The sequence below is a fragment of the Plectrocnemia conspersa genome, unplaced genomic scaffold, assembly GCF_051122295.1.
Source record: "Plectrocnemia conspersa isolate PC_06_02 unplaced genomic scaffold, ASM5112229v1 ptg000008l, whole genome shotgun sequence".
Classification (NCBI taxonomy): domain Eukaryota; kingdom Metazoa; phylum Arthropoda; class Insecta; order Trichoptera; family Polycentropodidae; genus Plectrocnemia; species Plectrocnemia conspersa.
This window is the reverse complement of record NW_028277172.1, coordinates 722261-741790: the sequence shown is the minus strand read 5'-3', so window position 1 is coordinate 741790 and position 19530 is coordinate 722261. Positions and strand designations below refer to the sequence as shown.

Genomic DNA, 19530 nt, shown 5'->3' with positions numbered 1-19530 from the left:
AACAATTAATAAAAGGATTGATGATGGGCTGATTAAGCCCTGACGAATTAAAAATATATATTTTCTCATTGTTTTTTATTTAATTAAGAAATACGTTTTCATAATATAAATAATAATAATTAGTAGCGCGATAAAAAAACAGATTTTCCTGACAGTTTTACCATATATTTTCTGGTCTGAACTTGTACCATAAACCGAGATTCTGATCTTATCTAAAAATCGCATTTTTGTTTGTTTTAACTGTGAAATTACACTTCTACATTCTTGAAAAGATGTATCTCAACATTCTTAACATCCACTAGCTATTAATAATTCTATCAAGAATACAATTTTCCTTTATATTCTACTAAAAATGTTAACCCTAATTTCTTACGAGTGGAATTTGACAACGTCGAAAACTGCGACGTACCATGTCCATCGTCAACGGTCAATTTCATTCGAAAACTTGACCTAGCTTTGGCAATTAATAATCGGAAGATGACCAACGACAAACACCGAACGACATGCCAAAACACAAAATTCGTTTAGAAGTTACCTAAAGAGAATCTGGAACGTTCGTTGTCGGCTGCCCACTGGGTGCATTCTTCGAAAATAAATGTGCAGCAGTCATTGTGTGATGATGGAAACGTAATACCTATTTTTATATAATTCTCTAAAATATGAATAGTAAATTCTGGTAAATATAATATGATTTGTTTGAGCAAATCATACATTATCTAAAATATAATGTAATAAATTAACATATCAACATAATATAACACTGAACATGTACAATGTACAACAAGAAATTTGCCACAAACATAATACATGAAAAATGATTAATTTCAGTTATGTTTATTATTTTTACGAAAAGTAACGATTGAAATAGATAGTATACATCACTTCGATTTGACGAAAACGACAATGTTTTCTTAATTAAATATATGTATATATAATACTATGTAGCATAGTCATATATATAAAATAATTATTTCATTTTTGTGGCAGAAAATAGTTCAGTATGATTATTTTCATTGTTTAAGTTTTCCGTTTCTTGTGAATTCCGAAAATAAAAGCTCCAGAAATAATTCCAGTAATTCGAACGGATTTTATACGTCTATCCTTATTCATACAATTCTGACCTTGTGTACAATTTTGCAACACTTCCAAGAATAAAGCGAAAGAAAAACAATAAAATTTTCACTAACAGCAGATGTAGTCTAAGGTTGAAAGTTTATTTTAGAAATCTCAGAATGTAAAAATTTCTTACATCGCGCCGATAAACAAATTCCCATGTGGAATATAAATAAATGTTTACCAAATATATATTTTATTATTTTTCTCTGATATTCTGGTGCTTGAAGCTTTCATGTAGTCATTCAATTGGTAAAATGAAACTATGAAAACATCAGACGCATCTGGGTTATGTAAATGTCAACAGTATGGATGGTTTGCGAATTAATACAATGGGTCGTAGTGGAAAACTGAAAAACGGATCTTGCTAGAATATAATATTTCATTTATCAAAGCTACAGATATAGAATCGTCTTAAGAAACGGTTGTCTTCACTGTGCGATCCTAAAATAATGAAAATAATTTTCTATTTATTCGATACATGAGATAAATGGTAAATATAATATGGCTTTTAATATTTATATAACTACAGATTGATATTATAATTATAAATTATAACAAATTAATCGTTACGCGTCTTCTTGAATAGATATTTTTTATTCAATCTAATTTCTTGTAATAAAAAGTAGTATTGGTATATCAAAGACAATAATGCATTAACTATATATTATTTTTTTAAAGCTAAATATTTAACAAAGATAATGTATTTTATTATCTTCAAGTTTGATTGTTTCTTATTATGAATGTTTGAACTATATCTCTATTCTATCCTTTTGCAGTCTAATATTTTACAATTAAGCTTCTTTCATATTATTTAAATATCTCTTGAAACGTTTCTTCAGTATCATTCTTCTGATTGTAAAAGCAATCAATACAACAACGTTGATAGACTGATATCCACCAATGATTATCGCTTGTCCTAATGCTCATGACGTCACGTTATAGCTGCGGCGGTGCGATTTGTCCTATAGCTATAGACAGTAGGTGTTGATTATTTCCGTCAATTAAGATCATCGATGACACTCCAGAAGAAAAGGAAAACATCCACCCACTAGCGCCAAATGCCATTCCAAAGATTCGCTTACTATTTTGTTGACACCACGTCGTCGTCATTGAAAAATCACGAAAGAAGGGCGTAATGATTCACCGGTACGCCGTGGCTAAAAGCGTCTGCCGATCTCGACCGTGGAAGCTTTTGAAGCAGCAGTCGCCGCGCGGTCGCTGCTTAGCTCGCTGCTCGACACTCTTCGAACGACCCTAACTCTAGCTCCAACTCCAAAACAACCACAAATCAATCAAAATGGTGTACGAAAGTGATTTCTATACCTCGCGCAGGCCGTACCGCCCGTCTTCGTACTCAGTGACGGTAAGTGACGATTTCTCATATCGACGACAAGCGTTCAAAACTATCGTTTTGCGTTACTAAGCTATAGCCCCGTAATTGTAGCACTTTAAACAATACAAAAATCGGATCAGTGACGGCTCAAATCACGAGCCGCCACTTAACCATATATACACAATTACAATTAACGTGCTCTGGTTACGGCTAGAGGAAATCTTTGTTGGTTCATTATAAACATAAAACATGTAATAATCCATATATTATAAATACAGTGATCAGTTAAAAAAGGTTCACAACCACTGACTTAAAATGTCCACCGCAGATTCGATGCATAAATACATCATTTTTGAAATAGAAAAACGTGGGCCGTCTCTGGATTAATGCCAGTCGTTTGCATTACTTATACAAACCGATTCGTTGCGCGATTTGTATACCCGCGCCATTCATCACGCAATTGTTGTTACCCGTTCGCTATAACGAGTGCTCGTTAAAAATCAATATGTTTTACTTCCCCCCCTGTGTTCTATATGTTTTTCATATAAAAATATTCAGACGCTATAACAATAAAATGTTATGATAGGTTTTATTTCATCGCCGTCAAAATAAATCGGTTGAATAGCTGTTTACAAATTCTTGGGGTTGATTGATTATAACGGATTATATAGCGTAAAAGCTTTCGAACACATGCGATTAGAGAGAAAATAATTAAATCTATTTTGATTGTTTTATTTATTGCCGATCGATAGCTTTTCTTCGATTTCGAATTTGTAAAGATAAATAGCGCCGGCCGCCAGCCATCGTAGTAAAATTTAAAAAAAGGATTCTGTAACCGGCTACTAAGATTTCAATCTCGGAAACATTTAGCCGTCCAGCACTCCAAATTTAGCCCTGAGCCGAGGAGCCCGGAGCGACGTTAGCGCCACGCGGCTTGCGCTGAAAGCTATCATAAAAAAAAACTATTAAACATAGTTCGACGTTAATATATATATATATATATAAATCAAGCTTAACGTCAACGAGGAGCTAATAGCGTTTTTCTATGGCTAAAAATCTTCGACAGATTTATATTAATAATGTTCGAAAAAAATCTCTTATGGCCAAAGACGTCAAATAAAAAATTGCCTAATGGCAACCGCGTCAGTCGACGCTCGTCTTATTTATTTTCGCGAGAAGCGTATATATTAAGCTAGCGCTTTGGAATGATCTCAAAAATTAATTTCTAGCCATAATTCATTCTAGCGATCCAGGTGGATGGATATATAAATACGCTTCACCTGCCACTAATAAATACATCTGATAAAAATAAATTCTCATTAATAAAAGTTAAATATATACTCGCCTATGAAACGAAGCTATTGACAATATTTCCGAACGATATTCGCGACATTCGTCCGGTCGTTGATCTCGATCTTATTTTACATTTACCGCAATTCATTGGAAATGTTGCCATTAAAAAAATTCAGCGACGGCTCCGCGTATTATGTAAAGGAGAGGATATTTTTTTAATATTAGATATTTTATTTGAAAATAATAAGAATATGATTTATTATAAAAGAAAAGTAGCAATGGATTTTTTATCAGCAAGGAATCGGCGATCGAACGTCGTCAAATCAATTAATCTTCCCGTTGTTCTGGACATTGCAGAGGCGATCCCAAGTGGATTGGGAGAAGGTGCCGTTTGTTCCGCGCCCGAGTTTGATAGCCGATCCCATAACTGCATTCGGAAAGCGTGAAAAGATAGCCCCTCGTCAACTTTCGATTTTGACACCGGAGGGAAGAGCGTCCATCAAACCGTGCCAAAAAATCTTAAGCCAACCCGTCAAGCCTTACGTCTCAGCCCGAGACATAACCAGAGAGAAAGTGCTGACCGCCGTGAGAAAGCAAGATCTGATTTTGGAAGCGGGAGGAGACATATCCGCCCTGACTGACAGGCAGCACATGGACGTCCTCCTGCACAAATTGCACAGGACTACGAATGCGCACGAGCCCAAGACAAGAGTCTTCTACAGCAATTATGCATCTTATTGAGCAATGCTTCGTATCTTCCCGAATAGACTTATAAATATTTGATATAACAGGGGCATAGTCGCGCTAAACGCTTTAAAGTCGAATCTAACACATATCTGCATGCAGTATTATATTATATATTTTTTAATTCTGTACAGACGCTTGAAATTGTTTGATATAGTATATAAGTTGGAGTTTACCCCTCCCCCTTTTTTAACGATGGATCGCTACGCTGTATATAAATGCTGCTGTGATTTTATTATGCGAAATTGGCATGACTTTATTTTGACATCGGCAGCTTAATGCGAAAATGCAGGATTGTTGCAAGTTTAACGATGCTGTGAAGTGACGTAATCGAAGAAAATTATTTGGATCGAAAATAGAAGATATGTGTAAATTCGAATAGATTAAAATTGGAATCGATGGTTGATTGTAATTATATTAAGACCAAATCTATCAATAATTTGAGCTATGCAAATTATGAAAAAATACTTGTTGGTCTTAAAAAAAATTATATTGAGCAATTTATATTTTACTCTATTGACATATACACATCAATTACACAAAAAATAGTATAATGATGAAAAAATTAAAATAAAGTTATATAAAAGAAATAATAATTGATATAAAATTGAAAATATAATGATATTTATTTTTCTTCGTCATTCTTCTATTTAAAAGGACACTGTATTCTTGGGATTGATAGTTTTTGCAATATAGTTCTTTGATGAACAAAAAAAATACAATAGACTTTGATGCTCGTTCCATTTTAAAATTTATTTTTTCCATCAAAGAAAAAATACGATAAATCTCTAAGATCTTTATTTGCGATTCTCGAAATAGCACATCCTGTTTGTTTTCCGGCATCCTAACACGTTTTAACGATTCGCGAAACGAACGAATAACGCTTTTTATTATTACGCTTAATTTTCGCAACGAACGCTTTTTTGCATTACCCGAACTAGATTAGATTAACTGGGAATCAATTATAATGCTTTTTCTTTTAGATTTTATTTTTAGTTGTCGATTATTACGATTTGTACTTTTTTATTAGACGAAATAAATGGAATTCGTTGCCGAAACGCTAGTTTTATTTCTAATATTTTTTTATTGGAAAGAGGAACGCAGCCAAACCGTCGATTATAAAATTTATTGGCAAAGTACTTTGCGAACAAATATAATATATAAATACACATAAACGTGATTTTTGATTAAATCGCAATATATTATAGGAAATTAATAATAATATTGAAGCAAATTAACGGACGTCCGCCCACCAGTGTCTGTAATGCCAACAAAGATTTTCTGTCTATGATAAATATACATTGTTTTTTATATTTTTTTTGTATGTTTGCATGGTTGTGAGAAGTCGCTTAGTAAAGTTCTGTTTCTTTTTATTTTTTTAAGTTTACCTTTTTGGTAACTAACCCTTTAACGACGGGTCGGTGTTTTTTCCCCGCCTCACGTCAACTCATCCTCACATCACCCGCTTTAATCCTTTTTTCTGTCAATCTCCTGTTTCAGTCGATCGTTGTTTATTTATTTATATTGAAAAAGATAAATATAAAATTGTATCGATTAATAAATAATGCCGATCTGAATTGTTATGATGCATTAATTACAGTCGGAATTCACCGCCCGACGTGAGAGGGTTTTTAAATGCGCCATTTTGTATCTAAATAAAACTATTTAAATGACAGCTGTCAAGAACGGTTTGTTTCTTATTTTGGTCATAGCAGCGTTTTTAATCGATCGGGGGGAGAATTTAAATGTAATTAAAAATCGTGTGGAATATTACAAAGCGACGTTTTGAAAGATGAATGACACATTGATGACCACTAAGACACTGAGGGGCGTACTGAGTAGTGTATTCTTGCAGACGCCCAGGCACTACGTAGTCTCGGATATTCCCGGAGCTCCTCGCAGCGCCGAAGAGCAATACTCCTACTCTTACTCCAGCCAGACCGAATCCAGGAACACCGCCGGATCCGCACTCCCAAGGAGCACCACCTCTAACTACAGCACGACCACCGAGAGGCGCGCTGGCAGCACCCCGGGATCCAACTACAACTACACCACAGATCGCAGCTCCAGCTACGGAGACGGACCCGGATCCTACAGGGCCAGCTACAGCTCTACGACTTCCGGACGCCTCCCGTACGGAACCAATTACAGGCATTACTCCTACAGAGTCTAAGTCGAAACGACGATACATATATTTAGCGATGCATACGCTAAAAAGCGCAAAAATTATAAATTTTAATACATTAATAACGATTAACTCGATCGGTGCAGCAATTAATAATATGTAATTATTTTGTATTTTCATATGTATGCCAAAAAAGTAACAAATAAACGGCTTCATTATATAGATTTGTGTTTCAAAAAAATTCTTATTGTTTTATTTAGGCCAATGGCACACTGAAACAAGAGAGACATTGAACCAATTTCCCACCTGATCCCGCGGCCCTGCCCATTCGACGGTCGTTGGCCATTCATCCTCACTATTACTAAACACGTTTTATTTTTGTGCCATTTCACAAGCTGATTTTTTATTATGAAAACAATATAAAAACAACACCAATACATTAATTTTGACGACAGGGCCGCGCTCTACTTTAATTCATTTAAAATGGAAACTGAGAACACAAAGAAACCAATTTGATTTTTTTGTTGAAATATATTTTTAATAAATAAATTATATACATTTTTAAACTAATTAATGTAAAATGTTTTATATGGTACTGAAATGTCTAGAGAAAGAAGAAAATCATAGTAAAACAAATCTGAAGTGAAATGGTTTTAATGCACCATTTTGCAGCAAATTAAAAAAAAAAGTTAATTTATTTATAACTTTGGGCATAACAGTGTTTTTATTTTAAAAATCATTCACAAAATCTATTTATTTAATCTTTTTAAAACTCAGTATGCTCGAATTTCGAACACATTTAAAACATATGGTCACTTAGAGTAAATTATTATTATTTAATATAAATTTACAATTACGAATAGACTTAATAAAGTTATTAAAATAAATTGATTTTTTACGTAAAATTGTTAAGCAGCGCCATTTTGTTTCTAAATATAATGATTAAATTTACAATTGCGGTTTATATTTTTATTTCGGCCATAACAGTGTTTTTATTTTTAAAATAATTCTCAAAATTTATACCACTTCCCCTGCTTGTTTTAAAGGATTTTAATAGCAATTAAAATATATAGTGATTGATACTAAAATAAATCTTAAAACGCTGCAAAAATATATACATTTACAATTACGAATAGACTTATGTTCAAACCCAAACCTAAGCTAAACAAATTAACCAAATCCATCATGACCAAATAAAAGAACTCGAACTTCCATTAAGTCATATTTTATAGGTCTGAAGTATCTAGATATTAAAATATATTGTAGTCTGAAGTAAAATGACTAAAGGGTGCCATTTTGTGTGAAAATAAAAACGACTAAAATGACAGCTGTAGTTTATTTATAATTTTGGCCATAACAGTGTTCCTATTTAAAAAAATATTCTAAAAATCTTTATAGATTTTTAGAATATTTTTTTTAAATATTCTAAAAAATATTCTAAAAATCTATAAAGATTTTTAGAATATTTTTTTAAATAGGAACACTGCTATGGCCAACATTATAAATAAACTACAGCTGTCATTTTAGTCGTTTTTAATATAAATTAAAAGATAAGTTTTACTTCACTTGTATTTTGGATCAATTTAGTAGCTTTTAAAGTATTATATATTAAAGATAAACAGAGATAAGATTCTTTTCAAAATGAAATGTTAATCATATCATTATTTTTCTTTTAATACTCTCATGAATCTAGATAAAAATATAATTCTTGTATTCTCAGCCATTAGAATAAATTAAAAAACAAAAAGTAATAATAGAAAAAATCTTTTTAAATAAAAAATAATAATTATAGAAAAGTAATTGTAATATGTTTTCCATTATATTATTACAATATGCAGTTCGGCTCTGTCGCAAAATTTATCTCAGGTATTTTTTAACATCAAATTTTACATTTGATTGAATTTTTCAACTAAAACACTAATTATTTCATTTTAACACATTTTTAAAACTATAAAAATAATCTATGATAAAAAAAAGTTTGTGAAAAAATTTCAGACATTTCACGCTCGTGTCTCGTCACAAATTTACACCTACAAAGTGCTTGGCAAAAATTGTTTTGGCACTCAACCATAAGTTTTGAAATATAAATATCAAATTATTCATAAATAGGCCAAAAACGTCATACACTAATTAAAATGAGATTAAATTTACAAATGAGTTACACAATTAATTAAAACGGTAAGTATTTAATAAAAAAACATTAAACATGAAAGATAAATCAATATAATCAAGAGCATGCATTTTTAAATTGTATTTTTGTAAGAGTGAAGTTTTCAATTAAGTGTTGTAATATGTTTCCTGTACTTCGTCCTGCTTGCTGTGATCATGATGATATCATGATGTTGATGTTGATGATGTCTACCAATGCAGACAACCTACTCTGTGCCGTTGAGATACATCACCCTTCCAAGCATTGGAAAGGTAAATATTCCATGTCCTAATAACCATCATTATTATGCATAACTGAATTCAATTGGAAACAAGCCATCGTTACAAATCTAAAAATATATACATTTGTGGGAGTTTCCCGATTCAATTCTATATTTTTTCCAGAGAGTATCTTGTTTCCCTGCCATAAATGCCGCCCTTTCATTGCGATCTAAAATTATATGATGTGTAAATGAAATGCGCCGTGAGCTCTCAGATATTACACATTAAATTCTCAAGCACTCTATTTATATATTGTATATAAGTAGAGTGCGTTTGGTAAATGTGGATGGTAGAATTTTAGATCGCTATTTTTAAGTTACCGTGTTAATAATTAATTAGAATGTCCGACAAATATAAATAGTCATTTTAAAATCTAATAGCTTAAGATTCATTTAATTATAGCAATTATAAATATATAATATATTATTACAACAGAGGCTATAATGTATTATAAAAGTAAAGCAATAAAGTGAGCATACTATAAATTACTCGATATTAAAACATAAAATTAAAGAACAAGAAATAGTAGTTTTTGCTTCATTTTTGCAATTAAAGATATTGCTTACAGGAACGATTATTTTTATTAATCAAATTCACTGAAATTCACTAAGCATTTTAAAGTTTAATCAATATTATTTTATATATCATTGCACGTTGTACCTTTAATTTTAAAATTTAAAGAAAAGTATACATATAAATAATTCTAAGAAAATATTTTCTAGTTACATCAACACCATTTTCAAATCTAAACTATTTTTTTTTTGTTAACTGTCAATGAAATTTTTTTTTTACTCTAAACCAGCGCTTGCCAAATAGTGTGAAAAAGTATTATAATGTGGCGGCGTTCTGACAGTTCCCAGTGCTGCCACACCACCGCTCAACTTGTGAAGCGGGTGGTTTTTAACAACTGGCGATATATACATTCTTCCCCTCTCTCTCGCCATGACTACGGTCTAACACCCCGCGTCCCCGCCACCTCTCCAAAAAAGGTCGTTTAATTAAATAGCCCTCAAAAACCACATGCGCTACAATAATAAAAGCCTAATTAAAATCAATATTATATATTTTATTAATTATATACTTGCAATCGATCGGTTTTTTCATTATATAGTAATTCTAATTCCGATCTTTTAGCGTTCAAACCCAAGACTTAGATATTGATCACCGACTTATACCACTAGTCTATTGTGTTGGTTATAATGTTAAAATTATAACGTATGTGACAATGACACGAAGAGCATTTTTTTGGTAGCAGTCCTATTTATATTTCGCTCGCGTCAAATAATGATTGTTGCGACCTCTCCCCTTTGGAGATGGCCGTCTTTTCTTCTCGAAGGACCACCGTCTCTCGACGGAATTAAACGCCTCGAACTATTGAAATGCTTTATTATCAGAGTTTACATCCTCAGAATCCTTGCTGACGCACGACAACACGCCGTGACAGCCGAAGCGCCTTCAGGACATTTTCACACAGAAAACCCACGCATGGCCATAACACACTTTTATTCAGCCATGCATAAATATATGTAAAAATTGTCGGAACAATGATATTACAAATTAGACTCGGTAAACAGTCTAATTTTCAAAAACATCCAATAACTATGTACGCTCCTATATACTCTTGGTCAAAGTAGAGGAGGTTTACTTGCTAGCCCTCTTTCAATCACGATGATTTGGGGGTGCTATTAGATTTGTTCATTTTTGTCGTCTCTCTTATTAGAATATTTGCGTTAACATCAAAGTTTAAATGTATGGAGATTTGCCAGTTTCGCACTTATCATCTGTCATTCAACATGTCATTGAAATACAATAGCATTTGTATTTGTAAAGGCCTAAAACGGTCATTGTGCTGCATTGAGGGATGATATTCTTTTAAAATCTATGATTATTACGTTGACTAATAGCAATTTGTTTATTGCGCTTTTAACGCATATATGCGATAAATCTTTACTTCAGGTCAATGCATCAATCACCTTAAGTGTTTTTTATACCTGTTGGTCTAGTCTAGGAAATTATTTAGTATTTAGTCAACAGTAATTCTTAAGTTAAATTTTTAGTTAATTTTTAGTTACAGAAACATCCAAAAATTACATTGTTTTGATATTTTATTTAAATGAATCAATATATCGATTTATGGAAAATTATTAAAAAGAAGTATTTTAAATAAAAGTTTTAGAAAACCTTAAAATTTCACAACGTGCACCTTAATAAGCAATATTCATAAATTAAAGTGGCAAATGTAAGCAGAGAAAGTCAGAATTACACATAAATTAATTTAATTAAGCAACGCTGCTTTAGTACTAAGAACGAATTTTATTGCCATAGTTCCTATAAAACTCCTAATAACTTAGAATCACAATGATTATATTCTTTTAATTCATTTCAATCAAACACTAGGTGCATGGAGTATCGTCATTCTACCCAACGTACAACAGATCGGAAAGATTGGTACAAAGCCGCATACCTCCTCATCGTGTGGTAGCAATCAAAGTGAGACCATCAGTAGTCATCAGGGAGTTGGACAGGATTGAGCACAGAAGTCGCCCATCTGTGGGTTACTCGGCTTCAGAAAACTATTTTAACTCAGAATCTTCCAAGGTAAATTTTAAAACAATAAAACGTACTTAAAGATAAACTGATATCTAAAAAATGTTATAGACATGGGAAGATGAGAGTCGTAAAATTAGAGCCCAGACGCAATCTTTGTTGCAAAGGATTAACAACCCCGTACCGAGAGCGACCAGCGTAGTACCATACACCACCGTAGCAAGGTTCGTTATATATTAAAAACATAATTTGACTCGTTTTCATATAAAAACCATAGTTTTAACACCGGGTTCAGAAAAACCGGACATGATTTTTCTTTAAAATAGCCATAATGTCGATACTTTATCATGAAAATTATATTTAAAATAAAAATATATGTTTTGAAGCTCCGGTTTCTGAGAACCGGTTTTGAAATTCACGGTAAAATAGTCTATATTTTAAGTATTATAATATTTATATATTATAATAAGAAACAATCATTTTTTAAAAATAGGTTCCTCGGAACCGGTTATACAACTTGCTCTTAAGTGATTATATTCGATTATATTTATAGGTACAACGATCCCTTCAAGTCATCGAAGTTATCATGCGACGATTTCATCAAAAATATGATGGCACCAGTCAGAAATGTTGCTAGCAATATAATGAACTTATCATGGTATGCCGAACCAGTGAAACGCTTCACAGGTTAGTTTTGTTTCATCTGAGTCATCTAATTGTCATTTATCACTAATTTATAAAAATAAATTCCACGCGATCGACATAAATTTCGGTTTTAAAAATATATATTTTTAATGAAGTAAGAGTAGATTAAAAAAATTGAGTACTGCTTTCGATGTTAATTGATTTTGTCTTATAAAATAGTAGTGGTTCAGATTGGATTGTTTTATGGTTCTGATCTACTGCAATTTTATTTTTTATATCCCAACGAGACAGGATAAATGTGATTTAATTCTAATCAAATGTCGTTTAAGTCCAGTTGTTATATTTATGATTTAATAGAAGCAATTTGAGTTCGGATTTTAACATGCTCAAATTCAAATTGTGTATATTATGTTCAATGTGATTAATATTTCGCTGTCCGATTAAAAAGTAAATGACCATTACTTAAAATAAATCATGTTTTTACCCAATCATTTGTATCTCACATACTTATCAATCATTAATAACGTTTTAAAACAATGGGGAAAGTATCTTTCTAATTGAACTTCATCTGTGAATATATATCGCACATTCATTACCATTTATTTTATTCAGGATGATCCTTAAGTTGTTTTACTGTTCAAAGATAATAGCTTTGGAAAAAAATGTTATGGAAATCAGAGCAACGTATCAAGAATACACCATATATGTGTGTAGCAGATCATTCAGGAAGAACTAATCCATTTTTTATTTTCAAAAGCATTTAGACGTTTGCTTAACGCTCATATATTTAATGTTTGATACTGAAGTCATACATATATTTCAATTACAATATCAGGAAACACGAACATCACTCCATCTAGTAAATTTGGAATTTATATACACCGCTAATAATCGATGATCACAACTGTCCATAGAGATCAAAAGTCATTTTGGACGTATGGAATTAAAATCAAGAGTACAGACACAAATTTTAATATAAAGATACATAGTAATCTTCGTGTGAGGAAAATAAAAGAATGTGAGAGTTACATCCACTACTGACCTGTAGAGACAGACGCATACGCACCAAAAAAATGCTGACAAAACATTAGCAAATAGACTCCATGGCGATGAAGCGAGAAAGAGATTATTGGTCTGCTCTTACTGCTTTTCCATATGTTAAACCAATGACTGTTATATTTTTAAATAGTAAAGCGACTTTTGGGGGTATTCTTTAATTGTATATATGACTTGCTTTGATTTTGCTCACTGTGGTGCCGTGCGCTACGCCTACGATTTAATGCCCACCGCCAGAGTGCAAAGTCAACTTGTTTATACTATAGTTATTTTAATTATTTTGTATAAATGTTATATGTACTATGTTGTAAATATATTAGAAATATTCTTTACTCATTGAATGACCCAATTTGTCCTGGTTTGACACCTTTCTAACAGGCCGTGGTAACCTGTCGTGTGTCAGGTATTCTGGTGCGAAGGCCTTCCCTAACCGTAAGCCGTTGTACCAAGACTTTTCCATCAAAGATGATGTGACGCTGCTGTCATTTTATGTCAAGAATAGACTGGCGGCCGTCGGTTTGGCCCTTGAATCAGCCACAGGTATTGTCAACACACTATAAGCACACTCTTTTATTTTTCATTACTTTAAAACCACTCCAATGCTGCAAGCAAGCTTACTAGATTATGTAAAAATTAAAGTCATCACCCTGTGGCACACGCTTATCAAACATCATTAGAAGTGCAGCTGTATCATTCTGTTTCTATCTTTAGTCTTTAATCGTTCGTTGGTAGAATTTAGATAAAATTTGAATATTAAAATAAGATCATTTAGAATGTAAAAAGTAAAATTAAACAAATCAACGGCCTTCCATTAGCTAATGAACTCATTGCAGGTAAAAATCCGTAGACAATACATCTAGAATTAATGTTTTGAAAAAGTCGTTCAGAAAATTATGTAATTATATTGTTTTAATTAAAAATATTGTATAATAATAATTCAATTGAGAATATAATATGTTCTGATTTAATGGTATATGCCCGCTATAAATATCGTTAGGGCTGAAATGTTTGGCCCAAGCGTGTTTTAGTAAAAAGTTGATTTTACAATATAAAGTATTATAAAATAAAAGATAATATTGTATCGATGATATACTATGATATTAGAAGATGTAAACTCAACAAAAAACGCGCAATCTTTCATACTCCCACCACTCAATACGTATGTGTCACCCTCGCATAAGATTAAAAACATATTCGTTGAGTTCTGTTACTCAAAAGCGTATTTAAAAAAATGTGTAACGACAGTTATATAATTTTCTGAACGACAGTTTATTTAATTTTAAAAATAAAATAAAAACGGATTATTAACTGTAATTTTAATAAATGGCCAAAAATCAATGTTATGCATATATTTAATTTATAATTTTAAAAATATCTTCAACCCTTCAATTCACCATAAGTCGTGACGAGGAACTATGCCGACAAATATTTTTGATGTAGTCGATATATTATATATGTTTTCAATAAAGTGTTGTTCAGCGACTGTGGTGAATGCGGAGGGACAATAAAAATTATTTTTAACCGAATCTGTGACCGTGTCTCTTACAGCGGCACCCGACAAGAAGGAACAACCCGCCTTGGTGGAATGCTCCTAATAATAACACGTCACAGTTTCACACTATCCATCATCAGATATCACATACACACACATACCTACTCACTAAACACAATCGTTCACATACCACAGCTTATTTATTTTTATAATACGGGGCGACTCTTCGATCGGTATGCTTTTTTAAGACCAACCAACAATTGAAAATCGCCGCCGAATGCCACAACAATCGTATCGATTTCAATAAGTGATACTGTACTATAAGATTTTTGCCACAAAAATAAGATAACTTGATCATTACCATTTTCTAGGTATGTAAACTTTTTTCACAAATCATCCCTTTCTAAACTTTAGCTCTTAATACTGGAAAACCATTTGTGATTTAATTTTTATGCTTTACTTTGCAATAGTTTTATACATTGTATATATTCAAATTGTTCAGATTAAGTAAATTTCGATAGAAATCCTGTTATTAGTGTTGAGTATTAATATGCGCATAGTCAAAAGTTTGGTGCATCAACCGTTCCGTTTGATAAGCGGTGGCCGACTCTGAGGATCCACGTAAACGCGTTGTATCGCCTTTTTGCTTTATAGCAAGGTAGTGTTCGTGAACACACATGGCATGCAAACCGGATGCTTCTATAGTTGCTACTTAATAAAATACTCTTAGTTATCTGTTCATCTATGTATATTAGTATCTAGATATTATGAAAGAGGAAGTTCGTCGTTTTTTCTAAATAATAAAATCAACAGTATATAATATATATGTATATAAAAAACACAATTAATTGGCAAATCGAGTTTTTTATCTTTATGGCAAAAAGTTGTAAATTACAGCGAATTTTTGATCGGTACGCTTTTTAGGACCAAACATTGTTGCCAACCTAAGCAAAGTAAATAGTGATATACTCAACTCGACATGCATTAATTTTCACACCAAGAAATGTATAATATATGCGCATTCGTGATCTATATGGTTGTATTTATTTTTAAAAAATAGCATTTCTTCGATTTTATGAAGAAAGTTATTGTTTCACAGCAATAAAATATATTCTTGATGTGGAAAAATACTGCGGAAATTGTAAAAAATACTGCTGATGTATGGTTTTTAATTTATATTACATACATTTAATCTAAATGTATTCTCCTCCCCTTTTTTGTTTAAAACTGTAAAAATGCTTCTGAGAATCTTTAATGAAATGTTAAATTTCACACCAAGAATGTTGAATTGAGTATGAAATTCGAGTTGCCAAAAATTGCCACCGATCGGCGCGTCGCCACAATCGCACCGGTTTCAGACAAATTGAGATTCAGAAACGCTGGAAAACTGTTTCTCAAAATTTTGATAGCTTTTTATTTTTTATATTGCGAATTTAATAACAAGTATACTAAGAGAGCGACGAATTAGTTGAAAATTAGCCCACGGCAGGCTATTATAAAACGTGCCCCATATCTAATAATTCGTATAGATCAGCTAGATGTATTTTTAAAACATAATATGGACTGATTCTTGTACATATCAATGATAATTGCAGAAACATATTTTTTGGTGAATTTACAATATATTTTTATACGTAAATTTATTTATTTATAAATATTTTTTAGTTCACGTTTACAAACATTCATATCATAGTAACATATAAAACACACACGTCTCTGCATTTATTTAAATTATAAATAAATAAACTTTTGGTAAACTATTTTTATTTATTTCCAAATTGAGCATGCGTTTTTTGTGTAGTATTTTTATACTAAATATAACTATTTTTTTATTCTAAAAATCAATAACAACTTCCTAACGCTATAAATAGCTGCGATACTCACAGCTTATAATTAATCAAACTTTCGATGAACCGTTTTTTATTTCTTATGTATATTTTATGTGAAAAAGATCATAAAATGTTCGCTTTAAATGCCATAAAGATATCCGATACATATTTTTAATAAGCATGAATTCTATAATATACAAATGTGTAAATATAGTAAATACTCAATAATAACGCAATGAACACAATCATATATTATGAATCAATTTAATTGAAACAAATATATATTTTTCATCAAATATATATGTAAAGTAACTGATGTAAAGTAAATATTACAAATCGAAAAATCTACTTCGGAACTCCTTCGGTCATCTCGGTGTCCCATTCGGAAGTAAGTCGTGTTATAAAAATTATATATTCAAGTATATTATATGATTATTTATTATATTGAAATGTGTTTTCAACGCTGAAGTGTAACATTGGTCATTTATAGTAAAATTGCTACCGTGGCGAGCGAGCAGGAAATTCCAGCCGATTGCGTTGATGGAAGATCCTGCCATTGAGCTTAAAGCGCAAAAGGCCGAGAGACTGCAAAGGTTCAAAGCTATCGATGTTGCTCCAATTGACAATGCAGCTGAAGCTGATCGTTTAGCTGAGCGCAAGAAGAAGCGTCAAGAAGAAGCTAATATGGTGGAGGAAAGGTAACGATTTCTATATTTATTCTTTTTTGTAAGAAATTGAGTTCTAAAATTATTCTTGCAGAGCATTAGCCGAAGAAATGATGCGTAAAAAGGAACAAACTAAACGCGACGAAGCTGCCAGAGCTGCCGAATTGGCAAGACAAGAACAGCTAGCCGCTCAAGCCGCCGCTGAAAGAGCTGCTGAACTCGAAAGGAAGGCTGAAATAACCAGAAAAGCCGAGATGGAAAAGCAAGCTGCTGAAAAAGCCGCTCAGCTCGCCGAGCAAGACAGACTGGCCGAAGAAGCCAGAATATCCGAAGAAGCTAGATTGGCAGAAGAAGCTAAACTAGCCGCAGAAGCTAAGCTAGCCGAAGAAGCCAGATTAGCAGAAGCCGCAAGGTTAGCCGAAGAAGCTAAGTTGGCCGAAGAAGCGAGACAGGCTGCTGAAGAAGAACGAAGACAGAAGGAACTCACCAGACTCGCTGAAATTGAAAAATCGGCCTCTGAAGATCAAGAAGCTGAATTAGCAAGACAAGTAACTATACTATATAATATTAAATATAAATAAAATGTTAACAATGTATTTTTAATAGGCTGCTGAATTGGCTGAGCTTGCTAGACAAGAAGCCGAATTAGCCGCGTTGGCTAAACAAGAAGCCGAGTTGGCCGAGCAACAGCAACAAGAAGCTGCAGTAGCCGAAGAAGCCGCAGTAGAACCTGAAGCTGCTGTCGAAGAAGCTGAAGCTGAACCTATCGTCGAAGAACCAGTGACGCCTGATGTTCAAAACGACGAAGACGCCCCCGTGATTGAAGAAGTCAGCGATTCACAGAACGCCGAAGGAGATATCACCGAAGAAGAATAAACCTTCAAACTCATTATAAAAATAATAAATCTTCTATTTTCTTGTTAATTTCTTTTAACTTGTTGATTTATTAAATATTGAATATTTTATATTTATTTTAATATCTGTATACCTTGAACGCACATATGAATTGGAAGAATGCGTTGCGTTGAATTTACTTTAAGTTTTATAACATTTTATTATTATTGTATACATGTATAAGTGAAAACTATTTGACAATGTCGAAAAAATTGAAGATTATGTATTAACGCTTCTTCAATGTTATTATTTTTTATTCTAAATCATGTTTTATTTATTTATTTCATTTTGCTCGTTAAAATGTTAAATAATAACATAGAATGAAGTGAATTAAAAATGTATTAATTTATTACAAAACGAAGGTGTGTTATGGCATTTATATTAAAACAAACACAGACGAAAAGCTTATGACATATCATGCGAATGCGAGACAAATAGAAACTAATCATATACAATTTCATCCGTCATTATATACCGATTGTGTATAATAAATTATTAATTTTAATATTACTCTTTCCTGTTTTTTATTTCATTACTACATGTTCCCGTTAAAAAAATAAATTATCATAGTGATTCCATAAATACAAATTTAGGGATATTTTCAGATTTTTTTTATTAATGAAACATTTGGTGTACTTCATTAATTATGTAAAATAATATTAATTAAATGGCCGCATCTGGATATTTTACAACATCTGATCAGTGGTGCAGTGGGGCCAGAGCGCGCTCCTGTGCATTTTATAAATCTCCAAATTTTTAAAACGTGCTGGAAATTTCACAACAAAATCAAAAAATATGTTGTTTTTACAAGGTCATAAACATACAACACAGAGTCTTTCTTCTGTGACATACAAACACTTGTCTTTTGAATTTTGACCGAATGTATCGACCGTATTCAGGGGAGTGCAACCTCGGTTGACATAAGATTGCAAACTTCTAAAATAATATTTTTATTTATTTATTAATTTATATTAAATCTTCCGCTGTAAGCCCAATGTGTTACAATGGGCAAATCTGTACCAACTGAGAACGTCAATCAGACATAATGAATACCTACAAGTAAGTATTAACCACTAGTGACATCTATATAATTAATTATAAATTATTATGTGCTATTCAATTTATAATCAATAGATGTCATTGCAGCTGGGGCCATTTTTTTTAAAAATAATAGCGCATTTTTATAAATAAAAATTCGAGTGCTGCTGCTGGGGTTTGAACCTGCAACTTCAGAGTTATTAGTCAAAGACATTAAGTACCACGCTATTCCGTCCTATGAGGGACCCTTACACTTCTACTACACAAAGTTAATTTATCTAGACTCGCATTTAACATGTTTATTTTCATAGACATAATTACCG

General features: G+C 32.1%; 1 protein-coding gene across 5 annotated transcripts; it reads left to right on the top strand.

Annotated features, from left to right (window-relative positions):
- The first annotated feature begins 2318 nt into the window (after positions 1–2318).
- On the top strand, positions 2319–18679 carry LOC148232660 (uncharacterized). 5 transcript variants are annotated; one of them, XM_088189763.1, is made up of 9 exons: positions 2319–2479; positions 8982–9032; positions 11439–11639; positions 11700–11812; positions 12142–12275; positions 13668–13829; positions 17101–17308; positions 17370–17823; positions 17882–18679. In XM_088189763.1, exons 1-9 carry the CDS (start codon positions 2414–2416, stop codon positions 18149–18151), a joined length of 1659 nt encoding a protein of 552 aa, XP_088045889.1. In that variant the 5' UTR covers positions 2319–2413; the 3' UTR covers positions 18152–18679. The 5 variants fall into 5 exon arrangements, with proteins under 5 accessions (XP_088045889.1, XP_088045891.1, XP_088045892.1 ...); XM_088189765.1 differs by lacking the exon at positions 8982–9032; XM_088189766.1 differs by lacking the exon at positions 13668–13829.
- The last annotated feature ends 851 nt before the right edge of the window (positions 18680–19530 follow it).